At 44.7% G+C, this 16734-nt stretch overlaps 1 protein-coding gene across 10 annotated transcripts in view; it reads left to right on the top strand.

Annotated features, from left to right (window-relative positions):
* Window positions 1–16734, top strand: part of DOCK1 (dedicator of cytokinesis 1) — a gene marked incomplete at both ends in the record, with an annotated part of 504224 nt that overhangs the window by 181987 nt on the left and 305503 nt on the right. For all 10 annotated transcript variants that reach the window (XM_080694979.1, XM_080694982.1, XM_080694983.1 and 7 more), the window contains 2 exons: window positions 13165–13292; window positions 14767–14862. In XM_080694979.1, coding sequence (XP_080551105.1) covers window positions 13165–13292; window positions 14767–14862 — 224 coding nt within the window. The remainder of the gene's footprint in view (window positions 1–13164; window positions 13293–14766; window positions 14863–16734) is intronic.

The following is a 16734-nucleotide window of genomic DNA, read 5'->3' on the forward strand; positions in this document are numbered from 1 at the left end:
GATGCCCTCTGTCTCAAAGGAGCCTGGTCTTGCTCTCTGCTCTGTCCTCACTCCCTCGAGAGTCACGTGTTGCTGGTCTCCATAAGGGGCTGTGGATCTGCTCTGCTCCCTCTGCCAATTCCAATGCTCATCTCTCCTGAAAACATTCTCAGACACCGCCATAAATAACATGTCACCAGCTCTCTGGGCATCCTGTAGTCCAGTCTTTGGATACATGAAATTAACCCTCACAGACAATTTCTTTGCAGAGGTTCTGTGATCACTCTGTCTGGTGCTCCTCATGGCTTCCCACGCCATGGGAAATCGTTGTCTTTCTTTCCTGGTTTACTTGCTTATCATCTGTGGCCCCTCCCTAGAATCCTAGAGCCCGAATACACCCCTGCCTTCTTCATTTGCTCCATTTAGGGCACTTGGAGCCATGTTTGACCCCAGGCACTATCCCAGTGCATATTTGTTCAATAACAAAGATGGAAGAGGACAGTTGTAGCCATTGCTCTTTCTCCAGAATCCAGCCCAAAGAATGACTACATATGTGAATTTCTCCTGCTTTAAGGGAAGATGAAGTTTGGGGCTCACATAGGGAAGCTGGCTCATTCTCTCTTAGTTCTCCTCTCAGAATGGTTTGATCCTGGGGGAGGCCTTTTGGGAGGAACATAAGGAGAGAAGGAAGGGGAGACAGACTGATAGCTGCACGTCACTATCATCTGAAACCCAGTTTACTTCTGACCTTACCACCCAGGTTTGTGGGAATATGATGGGGAAAGATAAAGTTTACCTCTTTACCTCTAGATTCAAGTACCTTCTGAAAATTAGGAAGCATTCCCCACCCAGAGGAAAGTGGAAAGAGCGCTGAAGGATTGCTCATGGACCCATCACGCGGCCTCAACAATGATGAACTCATGGCCCGTCTTTATCTCTATGCTCCTCCTACAGATACTTGGAAGTGAATTCTAGCCCCTACAGCATTTCATTACAGTGGTGCTACTCAGGGAAAAACATTGTCCTGAGTGGGAGGATGTGCTTTGGGGCTGGTCCCAAGCAGGTCCCTCGTGTCCTCCTAGATGCCCGTTCCTGCCACACACTGAGCTGAAGGGTCCCGGGCTCGTTAGCATGCTGCACACGAGAGCCAATGAATGGGCGGTAATGGCTTCAGAGCCTGGTCCAGCGATGTGACCTGATTGCACGAGAGCTGGTTAAATAGATTATGGGCTCCACAGAAAGATGACTCTTCCCTATCATCTGCGGTGTGGAGTGAGCAGATTTTCAAAGCAAGATACAAAGAGAAGGAAAGGTCGACCCTTCCTGATTTGTGCATTTGAAGCTGTGTTCCCATGTGATTATGTTGTTGCCCACATATCTGACGAAGGCTATGAACATGAGAGCATAAATCCTATTATAGAAATGAAAAGCTTCATGTAATTAGATTAAGCACTGTAACACAGAGGTGTGGGATTCATGCTCACAAAGATGTTTTACATTAATGTTATAGAAACCGGGATAAAATAGATCATTGGAGCTAGCATTAACTTTTAACGTGGTGGAGAGAATTGGGCTGGGCTTGAAGAAGACTGAGCTGTGAGGCAAGGGGAGGGTCCTGGTGGGCCATGTAGTCGGGCCAACATGTTCTACTTTCTCTGTTGCTTTAAATCTGAGCCCTTAGCGGAAAGTTTGTTCTGATGAATTCTCAAGTGTGTGTGTGTGTGTGTGTGTGTGTGTGTGTGTGTGTGTATTTTGTACTAGGGATTGAACCCCGGGGGCATTCTACCTCAGAGCTACACCCCCACTTCTGTTTTATTTTATTTTGAGACAGGGTCTCACTAGGTTAATGAGGGTCTCACTATTTGCTGAGGCTGTCCTTGAACCTGTGATCCCTCTGTCTTAGTATCCCACGTGCTAGGATTACTGGTGTGCACCGGATTGCAGGCGTGCACCACGATACCCATCTGTTTCTGTTTGTCAAGGTGTAATCTTTTCCAATTCCCATATTGACACTGGCTTACACAATTGACAAGTTTTATTTTAGAGTTCACTCTGTGTATTTCTGTATGTTTGCTTGCCTTTGGAATCGGGTATAAGACTTGATGAATAAAGGTTTGAGGAGTTAAAGAGTCACGCTACATGACCGCAGTTGTCCTTTTAGTCTCGGCGGTATCTCAGTGCTCCGGATGGAGTGCCTTCTTTTTATGAGGCCTGCTATCCATTGGCAGCCCTTTGCTTTGCTTGTTTGTTGTTGTGCTGTTGATAGCTGGGATCTCATCACAAGCAGGCATAGCCATTGTGCCATCCCTGCAAATCCAGGCCATCTCGTGCTCCATCCTTCCCTGTTACAAATGGTTTCCTTAGACAGGGTTCATCACCTTTGGAAACTTCCTTTATGTTCCATTTTTAAACCACCCAGAGCTTCTTAACAAATGTATGCTTAAAGAGTTTAAATTATTTTTTTCATTCTTCTTTTCAAGATGAATGATTCTTCTAGTTATCACGCAGAGTCAAACTCTCCTTTTTAATGGTGGAAACATTAGTTACAGCAGCCCTATGAAGTCTGAGGGCAAGGTCCTAGATACCTATTGGGACTTGCCATTTGGAAATATTGCGAAGTTAAGTTCCTTTTTTCATAGTGATTAGGTCCAAGATAGGAAATATATAACTCTAAAAATTGCCCTATTAATCAAATTCCTTTGCTTCAAATCACACACAAGAAAAGCTGCATGTTTAATACATAACTATTATAAAATATACCTTGTTGATGCTTTGATCCACAAACAAATCAAAATTATATCTCTTGAGCTTCTCCACTCTGGAAAATAGATCTGAAAGTCACAGCAACTCTCAAGTAGTTTTGTTAACTTGATGGATGTTGTACAGAGAGAAAAATTGGGGTTGGGGCTAATTTTGCCACAGTCTCTTAATGGACCACTCATCAGCATTCTGAGATACTTTAATTAGATAGCTGTGCTGATGACTTCTAATGAATATTGCCAGCTGGAAACACCGAACGCTGCTCTTTTAAATAATGGTGGGACATAAACACCATTTTCTCTTCAATTTTTTTTTCTGCCTTGAAAACACATTTAATCTTTAACTATAGTATGGTACCTTTTCCATTCCTCGTTCTTTATATTGCTCTATATCTTTCATTACATATGTTTTTGAAAAGACCATTTGTTAAAACAGTACAGGCTCTTAGAAATGACTTGTTGAATCTGTGAGTGTGAACTCTATTTCAGTTTCTTAATTATATCCGTTTCAATCCCATCATAATTTATTGATCACATACCCTGTGCTCAGGACTTTTGGCAAGCGAGGATTCGAGTCCTTTGAGAGTCTTCAGGGCCGTCAGCTTTAAAATGTAGACTTGGAAAAGAGTAATTATCTCAGTTGACAGATAAGAACATCAAAGTTAAGAAGTCTGGTCTGTAAGCAAAATCCCAGGCAGGGAGCTGTCCGCCACCATGGTGCTGATTGAGAGGCTGGCTTGCTACACCTCTCTCACCACTCTTAAACTGTTTCACACCTCTGAGCAATTCATTCTGGAAGCTGGACTGCACTTGACATGCTACAGTGAATAAGAAAAAACACAAAAAATGAAAAATAAAAATAGATAAATTAAATGTAAGCTTTAAAGTGTTGTGTCCATAGGTTCATGAAGTTTAGTAGCTTTTCTCTTCTGTTTCTGTGTGGGGACTCTTACCTGTGTGGGGCTATCTTGGCCTCATCTTTCTAATGTTGGCCTAAACTTCACCATCCTGTCTCATGTACCCTGCACTTGAGTCGGGTGCGCTCCTGTCCCTGCTGCTCCATGTTAAGTACAGAAAGGACAGTCTGAGATGAGCTCACCTCATGTGTCTCGTGCACCAAGGGAGCAAGTGCCTCTGTGTCCCAGCCCATGATTCATTCTTGTTTTTTTTTTTTTTTTTTTGGTGGTACTGGGGTTCCTGGAAGCCCTTCTACCTCTGGGCTACACCCCTAGACCTTTTCTTTCTTCTTTCTTTCTTTCTTTCTTTCTTTCTTTCTTTCTTTCTTTCTTTCTTTCTTTCTTTCGTGGTACTGGGGTTCCTGGAAGCCCTTCTACCCTCCGGGCTACACTCCCAGACCTATTTTATACTTTTTCTTTTTTATTTATTTTTTATTTTTATTTTTTTGGTGGTACTGGGGTTCCTGGAAGCCCTTCTACCTCCTTGATACACTCCCACGGGCTACACCCCAGACCTATTTTTTTACTTTTTTATGTGGAAACATGGTCTCTTAAGCCAGCAAGGCTGGTTCCGAACCAGCGTGATCCTCCTGTCTCCATCTCCCAAGCCTGAGGATTACAAGCGTGCGCCACCACGCCCGGCTCATTCTTGGTTTTGAGTGCTTATCTCTCTGCACCTGTTGCCCAGGAGAGTGGGAAGAGCTGCAGGTAAGCCTACCGTCTTCAATGTTTCCCCCCTTTTTTTTTGCGGTACTGGGGGTGGAACTTCTTCTTGTCTCCCCCCCTTTTTTGGGGGGGTACTGGGGGTGGAACTCAGGGGCATTGTACTTTGTAGCTACACCCCAGCCCTAGTTTTTATTCTTTATTTTGAGACAGGGTCTCACTGAGTTGCAGAGGGCCTCACTAAGTAGCTGAGGCTGTCCGCGAACCATGATCCTCCTGTCTCAGCCTCCCGAGTGCTGGGATGACAAGCATGCCCACCACGCCCGGCTCCCGGTCCCTTCTTCTGATTCTGCGTAAACTCCTCACAGAAGGCACAGACCTTCTTTCAAAGTGAACTGGAGCAGACTGCTATGTTTGAACATACACATCTGGATTAGAGCGCTGGATTTTAAATACACATCTCACTGTTACGCCGCTGAGGAGCACACATGGAACCGCATTGACCTAGACCTGTAGTCTTCGCCACTTTTGGTCTTCTGGTTCACAGAATGCACACCCTTCCATAGCCCTGTATATTCTCCTTGTCTTTTGCAGTTTCCCATGAGAGGAGCTTGGCCCACAGACTAACTGACATGTGGATTTTCTTCTAGATTTACCAAACGGCATCCTCCACCCATTTCCACCGACTTAGATCAGAGGCTCCGTGCATGACCACCTCTTCCCTCCAGATCTCTCCTGATATTTCACTTTAGTCCTCATTTCTCTTCTACTCTGAATGGACTCCGTATGATGTTTCTTCAGGGTCTTGCTTTCCATTCCTCTGACACATTACATGTTACTGTCACACAAGTGATTTGATTGCTTTTAGTTTAGTTCTCCAAACTAAAGGTACAGAATTCTGCTGCCCCCACATTCTTATTCTAAAGATGTCCTTTTTTCAGGGTGTCATGGCTGCACTGAAGGGACAGATTCTCAACCTACATCTTTCCCTTATTTTCCTCCTATCGTGCTGGTCTCCTCCAATGAAGATTGTGCTGGTCTCCTCCAATCGCTCTGTCACACACTCGATTAAAATTCCATGGCATGGGTTACCTCAAGGCTGAGTTGCAGATAGCGGTGCTTCTAATCATTTCACCAGGCATCTGAGTGGCACTGTTATGATCGGAACACTTTAAAGCCTGCTGCCCAGCTGGCAGGGGCAGGAACGGCTTGCAGGGCATTTGTATTCCCTTCATTTTTTTATAGACTAGAAAACTAACATTCAGAGAGCAAAAGTGACCATGGGTGTTGTGATGGGACCTTTTTCTCCTAGCATGGAAAACCTTCATAACTTATTTCACTAAAATGATTCATTGGGAAAAATCACTTTGTGTTTGGTGTGTACTCATGCCCAAGTCAAGCATATTTACACATCTGTGCATATGTGTGGGTCATTTACCCCTCAGAGCTCTGGCTGGGGGATCAGATGTCTAATTCTGGCTCAGCTTGTTCTTAGCAGTGCAATTCCCAAATCTGCCTTTTCTCTGTCTCCTGGTTCCCACATTAATGCCGCAGGATTATAAGTAGGTGGCCGCTGTGTTCCTGTCCAGAGCTGGCATTTCTGCAGCTTAAGGCTTCATAAGAAGGACACAATCGCCTGAACATATTGACTCGTGGGCACAGGATTCACATAGATGCTTAAAAAATGAGATGATTTTCTAGAAGAGATAAATAGTAAGCATTTCCCATTTATATCACTCTCAGTGTTTAATCCTCATTAAAAGTGTTATTCTGGCTCTCAGTTCTATGCAGCGTACACAAGGTTATTAAATGCACTTTATGGATCATTTGTTTAATGTGACCAAACTAAAAATTAAGAAGCACATTACTCAGTATTCATAAAAATAAATGTTTTAAATGAACAAATTCATTCTCGTTTTTGTATCTTACTTTAATGTAGAGCTGTAATGGGGTTACAGACGGATATTCTGCTTGGACATTTATAAGCCGATGATGCCTGTTGAATACCTTTTATAAAGATTAATATTTTTTACTCCGTGCCCATTACCAGAGCATTAATCATCCAGGCTCCAGCCCTCGCAGCTGAGGATGAACAGATGTTGAACGATTGACAGGTGTCGTTGTTGTGGGTCACACTGAGGGAAGGGAGGTACAGAGGGTGCTGGCCTCAGCTCCAAGGGCAGTTCCCATGGAGTCCGGGCAGTGGGGCTCCTGCCTCTCTCTCGCCACCTGAGCTGAGCTGCCTTTGTTGTTCTGTGCATGGCAGAGGATCACAGCTCCAGTGTGCTAATTCTAGCTTCCTGGCCACTCTGCCTTGAGTTGAAGCTCACAGGTACCAGGCACCATGAGGTGCTTGAGTCATGTTCATGTGCTGGGATATCTGGTAGGAGAAGGCTGTGGCCCTGACGCCAAGGAGCAACAGGTCATTAAAATGGAAATTTGCATGGGAGGTCACCAACAAAGACTTCCTAGGATGCTATTAGACTGCACCGTCTAATGGGAACTGAACGTGAGCTGTAAATGTAATGTAGCATTTTCTAGTGGCCATATTGGGAAAAAAAGGAGGAAGCAAAGTAGGGGAAATTAATTACAAAATTATATTTTACCTAAAATATTTACAGTGTGAGCTCAACCTAAAAATTACCAGTGACATACTTTACTTTTTTTTTTTTTTTTTCCACGCTGGGTGGGCCTATAGTAGTTTGTATTTCATCCTCAGAGCGAATCTCAATTTAAATGCTCTGATTTTCATCAGGGGCACTTGATCCCTATATTTATCATTAAAAAAATAGGTTCACATACTCAACATGCTCGGACCAGTTGTTTTCAATAATTAAATCAGGTATCACTTTTTACTATTTTTGGTACTCTTTTTGGTAGCCCATGGATGGATGTTGTACCTCTGAGCTAAAACCCCCAAACCTATTTTATTTACTTATTTATTTTTGGCACTAGGGATTAAACCTAGGGACATTGTACTTCTGAGATATGCTTCTAGGTCATTTTATTTTTTGTGTTTTGACAGGATCTCACTAAATTGCTAAGGGCCTCACAAAGCCTCAGCCTGCAATTTGCAATCCTATTCTTTCAGCCTCCCAGGTACCAGGAGTATAGACGTGGGCCACCATGCTCGGCTTTATGTTTTCCTTCAAGTGATGTCTCACTAAGTTGCTAAGATTGCCCTGAAACCTGGGATCCTTCTGTCTCAATTTCCCGAGTACTGGAAATGTAGCTGCATGCCACCACATCTGGCTCACTTTTTATATTTGAGTTTGTAGTATAGTATTTCGATTAAAATAAAATAAAAACTTAAAATTCTATTCTTTAGCAGCACCAACTAAATTTCAAGTACTGACACAAATCAGATAGTGCTGTTCTGAAGTATTAGGTTTCTTTAGTGCACTTTTAATTGAAAAAGACTGACAATATATAACATGATTTCTATTATTTTTAAAAAGTACTACTTATTTAGATCACTATTTGCTAAATACACAAATTCTATATTTTAGTTTTCAAAGTAATCCTGAGAGGTGACCAATAGCAGCACTATTTTGTAGATAAGAAGAAAAGTCGAGACCCAGAGGGCTTAAGTATCTTGTCTAAGGTCTGAAGCCAAAAGTAAACAGGGTGGATATTTTTATTCTTTTTATGCCTAGATGAACTGGTTAAAAGGTTTTTCCAAAATCTCCTGGAGTGAATCAGTATACTAAGGTTCTATTTAAGTATTTGTTTCAGAGTTTTCAAAGGTTCTGTGTAGATAGTTCACTTATTGTGTGTGTGTGTGTTTGTGTGTGTGTGTGTGTGTGTGTGTGTGTGTGTGTTTTAACATAAGGCTCTGGGGAGAGAGGGAGGTTGGCCATGTGTTTGGACCTATAATGGTCTTCAGTGAAGATCACTGAGTAGAAATTGCATTCTGTCCATGGGGACGGGGATTCAGGATGCCAGTTTGTGTCGTCCATACTGTTGGAGGCAGTTCTTTATGCGTTGAAATCTCCCACTATAGGAGTGTGTGTGTGTGTGTGTGTGTGTGTGCGTGTGTGTGTGTGTGTGTGTTCATGCACCTCCCCCCCACTGTGGTGTGCCTTTCTCAGTGCTTATGATTTGCCATCTTGGTATAAGATAAAATTTGAGGATTTTACTTTTATTTAAATCTTGAGTTCTACATCTTGCAAAAATGAATAGCCTATATAGTCTGAGAAGTAAGAGAAAGAGAAAGCCCTGTAAGATGAGATGTAGAGATATTTGTGTGGTTGCTGTTTTGTGGGAGGATGTGAATGGCTGCTGTATGGGTTGAAGCCACTGCATGGCATTATTTTCTTCATATACATTCTGTTAAAAAGGCTGCCTTTGTGTGTAAGGCTATCATTTATTTCTATTATTGTTTTTTACCGCTACCTCAGTAAGATGGTTGGGAGACTTATTGGGCAATAAGCCTGCTTTTAAAACTCAATACTCTTCAACTTATGCATTTAATTGCAAAGTAAACCAAATCTACACAAATACACACGTTTATATCCAGGCATGTATGTGTACCTGTTTGCTAGCATCTAGAGTGGCTTGGAAATTGTCGAAGTGTACTGGATCTCTGGAAAAGTAGGAGAGATCTTGTTATCATGTTTGTCCTTCAGGTATCTGTAAAGATAGGGACTGAGCTGCTGCAGGCCAAGGTGCCCTGTTCATCGTTTATCAGGTGTGAATTGTGCTGGTGTGCCGATAAAAAAGGAAGGTGGATAAAAGTAACTATGCACCAACTGTACTCCAGGAATTAGAAAGCACCTCTCCTCATTGAGTGTATCAGCAAGCTAACACACACACACACACACACACACACACACACACACACACACGTTTTAGAGGAGCGCTTCTCCATGTTGAACTTATGAACATTCACGTGTACACCACACACACATACATGCACACATAGTGTGCACACACATACACACTACTACTGTCACGTCTTTGCATATTGGGGGGTGTTCCTATTAAAGAGGATGAGATGTTTGCTCTCAGTAATATGATATTCTTTTTTTTTTGGTGGTACTGGAGACGGAAGCCTTCTACCTCCGGGATATACTCCCAGACCTATTTTATATTTTATTTGGAAACAATCTCTTAAGCCAGCGAGGCTGGCTTCGAACCTGCGCGATCCTCCTGTCTCTGCTTCCCAAGCGCGGGGATTACATGCATGCGTCACCACGCCCGGCATAAGATGATATTCTAATAAAGAGAAATAGACAAGGTAATCAGTAGTGAAGATGGTCCAAAATCTGAGTGTTGGAGGCCTGCTTGAGCCTAGATTTGTGTGATGATAACTGTATGTGATGGGTCACCAGTAAAACAGGACACCTCCACTTCACTCCTCCTTGACTCCCCACCTTTCTTCCATTGGGGCCTGCAATGGTTTTCTGTAGACCAGGTAGCAGGCAGTGCTGACAGTGACACTTGGTTTTGGAGACCTGCTTAAGACCCTGGTGTAAGCAGTGTGACCTCTGGTGCTTTATAAAAGCCACGTAGCTGGCTGCGCGTCCTCAGTGATCTCGTCCCGCCCCTGGGTCAGGTGCAGAACTCTGTCCAGTTGGAGGTTTTAGTGCTGATGGTGCCTGCCTTGGGGATCTTCACAGTGATGTGTTGGGTTGCTATTTGCAAAGTCTTTCCTTAGATGTGAATTCACTTGCCCTTCACAATCATGTATATCCTTTCCCCTCTTTGTCCTGACCAGCTGAGGATGGGAGGGTAATGAAGACGAGAAGCCGTAGAATCCTGCTCCATCAGAAAGATCTTAACAGATGGCTTTTTATCTTCTCAGGGGGCTTAGTGAATAAAACGTCTTTAAATGTAACAAAATGGGAGTTTATTCTCTGAATGTTTTGCTGTGTTTTCATCCAAAAGAGCTCGAATAGCTAGCAGGCAATGCTAGCATAGACCTCAGGCAGTGGTGGAAAATGTGTGTGTTCCCATCAGATAGCCAGAGATGGGGGGCACATCTCCCTGCCAAAGAGGAACACGCAGACATGGCCTCCTTCACCCTGGAGTAATTCTGACAAATGAGACCAACACACTCAATTAGCTTGAGAACAGTGCCTTCCACACCTGCCTGCTCAGCATGACAGATAAATGGGGCTGCAAGGGATGGATCCAGGCCAGGATATCTGGGTTCCAAAGCCTGAAAGTCCAGTTACGTTTTTTTTTTAAGGACCACTTATGGCCATATCCCCCCCCCCCCCAGCCCCCGGCCTGTGCAGTCAGGTCCCCTAAGCCTCGTGTGCCCTTGATCTTTCCTGAGCTGGTGCTAGAGCCCAGCCTTACCCAGTGGGTAGCATTTTTTTCTGTAGTCACATCAAGGACTGTCATTGCCTGTTGGTCTTAGTGGCTCTACCTTCTCACTCTGAGATGCTTTAGGAACCAAGTACTTCTCCAAAATGGTCGGGGTGATATGAATGACTAAGCAGACAGGGATGCCTAGGGCTTGCACAGTGTTGAGGGAGGGCCTAGAGGAGCCATGTGTTTCCACCAGAAGGGAGGGAGGACTCATTTGAAGATGGTGAGTATGGACTATCTGGAAGGGCCCCTCACAGCAAGGCTGAACTTGGGTAAGGCTTGTCAAGGAATCTTCCTGTGATTAAGGCCAGCTGATTTTAAATTACTTAAGGTAGATGTAGTTTGTGAGTATTTGGAGTTCTACAGGAAAGATATTGGGGTTTGAGGTATTCGAGGAAATAGTGTATTCAATATTTTAGGCCATTTTCACTCCGATGAAATCATTTTCTTGTGTTATCTCTCTTGAACTATATTCCAATTAGATTTCTCATCGTTATCACCAAAAATACCCGATGACCACAAAATAGAGGAAGAAAGATTTATTTAGTGGTTTATAGTCCTCAAAGTGTCAGCAATTTCAGTCCATGTTTGGCTGAGTCCCATCTGTAGATTTCGGGGTATGGTGGAAGGAAGCAGAGAGAGGAAGAATGAAGCCCTTGGAAATATCTACAATCTTATACAAATCCATCCATTAATCCTTCAATGGATTTATCCATTGATTAGATTAGAATCCTTATGATTCTGTAGTTTTCCCCCGTACATCTTTTTTTGCCAATATATGAGGGTTGGCGGGGGACATCCCATCTCTGAACCATAGCAGAGTGGCCTTATGCTTGGGCTTGACGTGGCTTTTGGAGCACTTCTCTCAGGTTCAGAGGGCCATGGTCCTCTCCAAAAGGACCTTATTTCCTCCCTGGGCATCACATGAGGGTCTAGTGAGAGGTAAAGGGGTTGGTACAAGGTGAAGCCCTGGTGCCCATCTTTGTTCCGTGCCCTGTGTAGCTGACGTTCTGTGGATGCCAGACATCTCCAGTTGACATCATCACAAGGCTGGCCTGGCCTCTCCCCAGCAGATGTGAGGCTCTTAGCATCTCTTGTATTGCTTGTGCCTGGGATTGATGGTGGTAATTGTGAAGTCAACACACATTCACATATTCATATATTCATTGGGCAAAACTCCTTCCGGAACCATGGAGCTGCTATTAGTCTTTTCCTAGGGTACAAATCCAAATGGAATTTTAAAAAGGCTTGGCATGAGCTCTCCACATGCAGCCCACTGGGACCCCAGGAGCAGGAGGGTCTAGGCTGTTTCTGAATCTTCCTCCCTGTCCATGCCCTGCACCTGCCTGCACCCAGTCCTTCATTACCACGTCTTCTCTGGGAAAGTTCTGCATTTGCTTCTGAATACTTAGAGGAACCATTCCAAGGTTGCATGCTTTTTTTCTTACATAAAAATTTCAGGCAACATTATTGCAAAACATGCTTTTATGTATCATTAATGTTGTAAGTCCTACAATCATAAAAACCAGCCACTCTTATTTAGTATTTCAGCGCACTGCTGCCTTGCTTGCAGTTTGTGTCTTCGAGGAAGCAGTGCCGGCTAGCCTAGTGTCTTAATGCAAAAGTGGTGTGGACAGCTCGGCCGTGCTGGAGAACAAGTGATGGTAGAGATAAACTGGATTTCCTAAATGGGAGAGAAAATTAGAAATTTCATACCAGCTTTGGTCTTGTCTATCTCACTTTCTCCTTGCTCGTTTCTTTTCTAAACATTCTATGTTCCTATTTAAACCACAGCTGCAAACCCCAACCTCCTTGGACCCAGTGCCCACCTCAGGTCCCTGTACTTTCCAGTGATATTTCCCCAGTGGAATCCCTGCCCCTCGTTTCCATTTTCCCGCCCCTCTTCAGCGTACCCAGAGTTGGCCTTTTCCACCTACGAGAAGTGGACGACGCCTCAGTTCTCCTAGGAACAGTTTAGAAAATTTGCAACTCGAATAATTTTTGTTATAGGAAACATATCTTTGCATATTGCAAATCATTGAATTTATAGTAAGAGAAAATAAACAAAAAACCCAACATGTGTGCTCGTGTTTGTATTTATGTATGCACTATGGGGTGTCTGTATATGTTTTTCTAAATATGCTCTGCATATTTCTGAGTTATTGTGGATCTACATGGCGATACACCCATTGCTTTGTGCGTTTGAGAATTAGCGTATGTTTACATGGAGATAGAAACACATATGCCACTCATGTTTGTGAATTACTGTGTATGTACTGGAGATGCACACACTGAAAAAATGCATGTATCCGTCTGCATACTCATTATTGACAAAGCCATAGACACGATGTCTTCATGGTCTAGGAACTGGCGCTGTCCGGTTGTCAGTTCCCATGTTGTGAATGTGAATAAATGTGCCTGGAAGCTCTAGCAAACACTGGCCCCCCTTGGCGGCTCTCCCACTGACCAGCATCCTGTGTCCCACGTAGACTGCAGAGAAATCCTGCTCCCCATGATGACGGACCAGCTCAAGTACCACCTGGAGAGGCAGGAGGACCTGGAGGCCTGCTGCCAGCTGCTCAGCCACATCCTGGAGGTGCTGTACAGGAAGGACGTGGTGAGTGCGGGTGCCGGCCCCGCTAGCGTTGTGAAGTGCTCCTCATGGAACTAAGAACCAGGGCCTTCATATTCAGGCTTAGTCTCACCTTGGTCTCGGGAGAGTTGGACCCTGAGATTACTTGTGTTCACGTGTAGGTCATGATTTTGACATTACAATGTTTTTCCTTGTGCTTTGAAATTATTACTATTTTTATTTCCCTTGTCTTCTCAGCGAAATGCCGCCCCGGGTCTAGATATCAATCCTTAAGGTCAGGTCAAAGGCTTTGACGCCAACAGTTGACTAATTACCTGCATTCTTTTTCGCAATTCTTAGTTTTGTTAAAGTAGTACGTGCACAGAGTCCTTTTCTACAAGCCAGTGGTGTTGCTCAGAGCAGCTCTCTCTGCCACGCCACAGGTAGAGACCCCCATGATTTCTTAGCTCTGTGCCTTCCTTTTGCATTTCAAAACCATGTGCTGTGATGCCAGCGACTTTTTCTTTAAATCAGAAGTTGGTCCAAAGCCCATGTGGAAAATCTTAACCTGTGCCTTGCATCCCAGTGTACTCGTGTATGACATCATGTTTGTGTACATGTCTATGACATCATTGGCTCTCCATGTGTCTTTGCAAGGGTGGGAACAAGACACACACACACACACACACACACACACACACACACACACACACGAGCTTGGCTACCCCTTCTGTACAGCACCGGTCATTCTCTCTAAGCCCGATTGGTGCTCTGGATGAAAGAGATCAGATTAAATCCAGTTACAGTGACAATGGCAACTTTGGCAGCTTCGCCCAAGGCCTGTCCCAGTGATCCTGTCACAGGCCCTTTGCTTTTCTTATTGTAGAAAAGGTTGCAGGAAGAGGCCGTAGGGTAAACCTCAATGAGGAGGTAGTGACCCTGCGGGGAGGAGGTAGTGACCCAGCGGGGAAGGGCCAGAATGCCCATGAAGTCGGGCTGCAGTTTTCAAGAGGGATCAATAATTCTATTGCTCATGAAAGAAAAGAGTCAGGTCTTACGGGTAGAGAGTTCCATGGCAGTGTGCATTTTAGATGGCTTGCACTATTTACACAGTCTCTGTGACTGTTAAGTTGCTAGGAATGGAATCGCAGAGCATCCGGGACTGTTGTCTTACTGCCTCCCGCTTTACAGATGGTCCAGTGTCTTTAGAAAAGTAATTGGAGGTCTAACGAGGGATCATAAACATTATATTGTTTAAATGGATTTTCTTTTAGTTTTAGGGTTTGCTTAAATTAAATGATTATGATTATATAACAAGTTATCATTAATAGACTATAATTCATAGTGCTCTGAGTTTTGATGGTGAAGGCTTTTGCCTTTGAGAGAGACCATTTTTCATCTGGTTCTGGGTCATAATTGATTTGCCCTTTACGGGGTAGATGGATCCATGACAACCTTAGGGGCTTACGTGTCGCTGGCTGTCTTGGTGTTGGTTGGTCACTGGTGTGTTTCTCCCCAGGGACCGACGCAGAGGCACGTCCAGATAATCATGGAGAAGCTTCTTCGCACTGTGAATCGAACTGTCATCTCCATGGGGCGGGATTCCGAGCTCATTGTAAGTGCCCACTGACCTCTGCTCACGCGCTTCACCGTGGCTCCTGGTGTCTTCCCGGGAGTGTCGTTTATTTCCCAGCCCCAAATTCCATTTGCTCCTTTTCCAGTTGCCGCTGGGAGATGAGCTTATTTTCTTAAAATATAGTGAATAGTAAGGCCGGGCGTGGTGGCGCACGCTTGTAATCCCCGCGCTTGGGAGGCAGAGACAGGAGGATCGCGCAGGTTCGAAGCCAGCCGCGCTGGCGTAAGAGACCCTGTTTCAAAAATATAAAATAGGTCTGGGAGTGTAGCCCGGAGGTAGAAGGGCTTCCAGGAACCCCAGTACCACCAAAAAAAATAAAAAAAAAAAATATAGTGAATAGTGGGGACACAGCCTGGGGCTTCGTGTTCCCATTTTCAATGGTTCTAGAAGCAGGTGTCAAAGTTAGAGGTTGAGCACACCAGCACTGTAGAGACAGAATTCTTTGGCTCCAGACTTCTCACTGCTTCTAGCAAAAGATATGCATTTTCTTTTCTGGCCCCATCCTTCTGGAAGTGTCTTTCTTTATGTAAGGCGCCATTAGTTAATTTCATGAAGGACCTGAAACATAACTGAGCTGCTCTAGAATGGCTATTTCCTTGTGTGCTCTATCACAGGTGTTTCTCTTATACCAAGTAGTCAATACGTGGGGGAAACTGTTTTTTCAAAGCATTTTAACAAGTCTATCTGAGTTCACATCACAATACCTATTATCTCCCGGGTGGTCCCCGACCCCGCCACAATCCTTCGCCGTCGCCATTCTTACGTGGAGTGGTACACACACAGATCCTGTTTACCTTCCCTCTTCATTTCCTGTGCACATCAGCTAGCCAACTTAATGGGATGCCTGTCAAAGAAAAGAAAAGGAAAGGCTTCCCTAATCAATAACAAAAAAAACCTCTTTGGAGTTTTCACTGGCAATTAGACAGGCCCTCCTGGTCCTTCTGGGAGTGGGACCTTGGGCCTTTTGGACATCTAGGGCTAACACTAGTCGGGTCACAGCTGTGTCTCCTTGGGCGGCACGACTTGATGTGGCCCCTGGCTCGTGTAGGTGCCTGTGACTGGCATCCCGGGAGAGGCTGCCATGATGTGCCAGCCAGGCCAGCAGAAGGCCAGCCCAGCCGGCAGACATGGCCCACACCTGCTTCTGTTCAGTGACAGTCAGTAGTTTACGTCTTAGAGTCTGAGTTCTAGCTCTGCTCAGATTTTCCTTTATAATGCATATCTCACTGAAGTTTGGACCATCTCAGGTATGGGTAAGGACCTGAAAGGTATCCAAATACATCAGCTGCATTTGGCATAGGCTTTCCCATTATGAGGCACATGTAGCTTTGCTCTTCCTTTCTTTGCTAAGACATCCCTTTCAGAATCTAGGAACACTCTGTATGCTTCTTCTAGAGTGGAGAGTGAGCCCCATGGAGTGGGCTGGGGGGGTCCCTGGGCCCCCCAAGCTTGGTGTTCCTGTTCCGTGGAGGTCCCCCTTCAGGGGCCGGGTGCACACACTTGACCAAGAGCTAGGAAAGGTGCTAGAGGGATGGTGAAGGGTGAGCTCTTCTGCTCTGGCCCTTCATGCCATGCTGGATGGCAGAGCCTGGGTGTCCTGAGGGTGTGCAAGGGGTCACAGTGAGTGAGGAATGGCCATTCTTGAAGTGATCTGCATGGTGGACAAATAAAGGAGCTGGCAGACGTGGATACAGGAAAAGTTGGAGACAGCCTTGCCTCTGCTAGGGACAGGCTCCTGCCTCTGGTTAAGGGGACCCAGCCCTCCCTCTGGCCAGCACGCAGGCCTTGCACATATTAGCTGAGTGCTGCTCTGCCAACCTGTGTCCCCAGCCTCTGTTTAGGGGCTTTCTC

This window comes from Muscardinus avellanarius, assembly GCF_963383645.1.
Source record: "Muscardinus avellanarius genome assembly, chromosome: 4".
Taxonomy (NCBI): Eukaryota; Metazoa; Chordata; class Mammalia; order Rodentia; family Gliridae; genus Muscardinus; species Muscardinus avellanarius.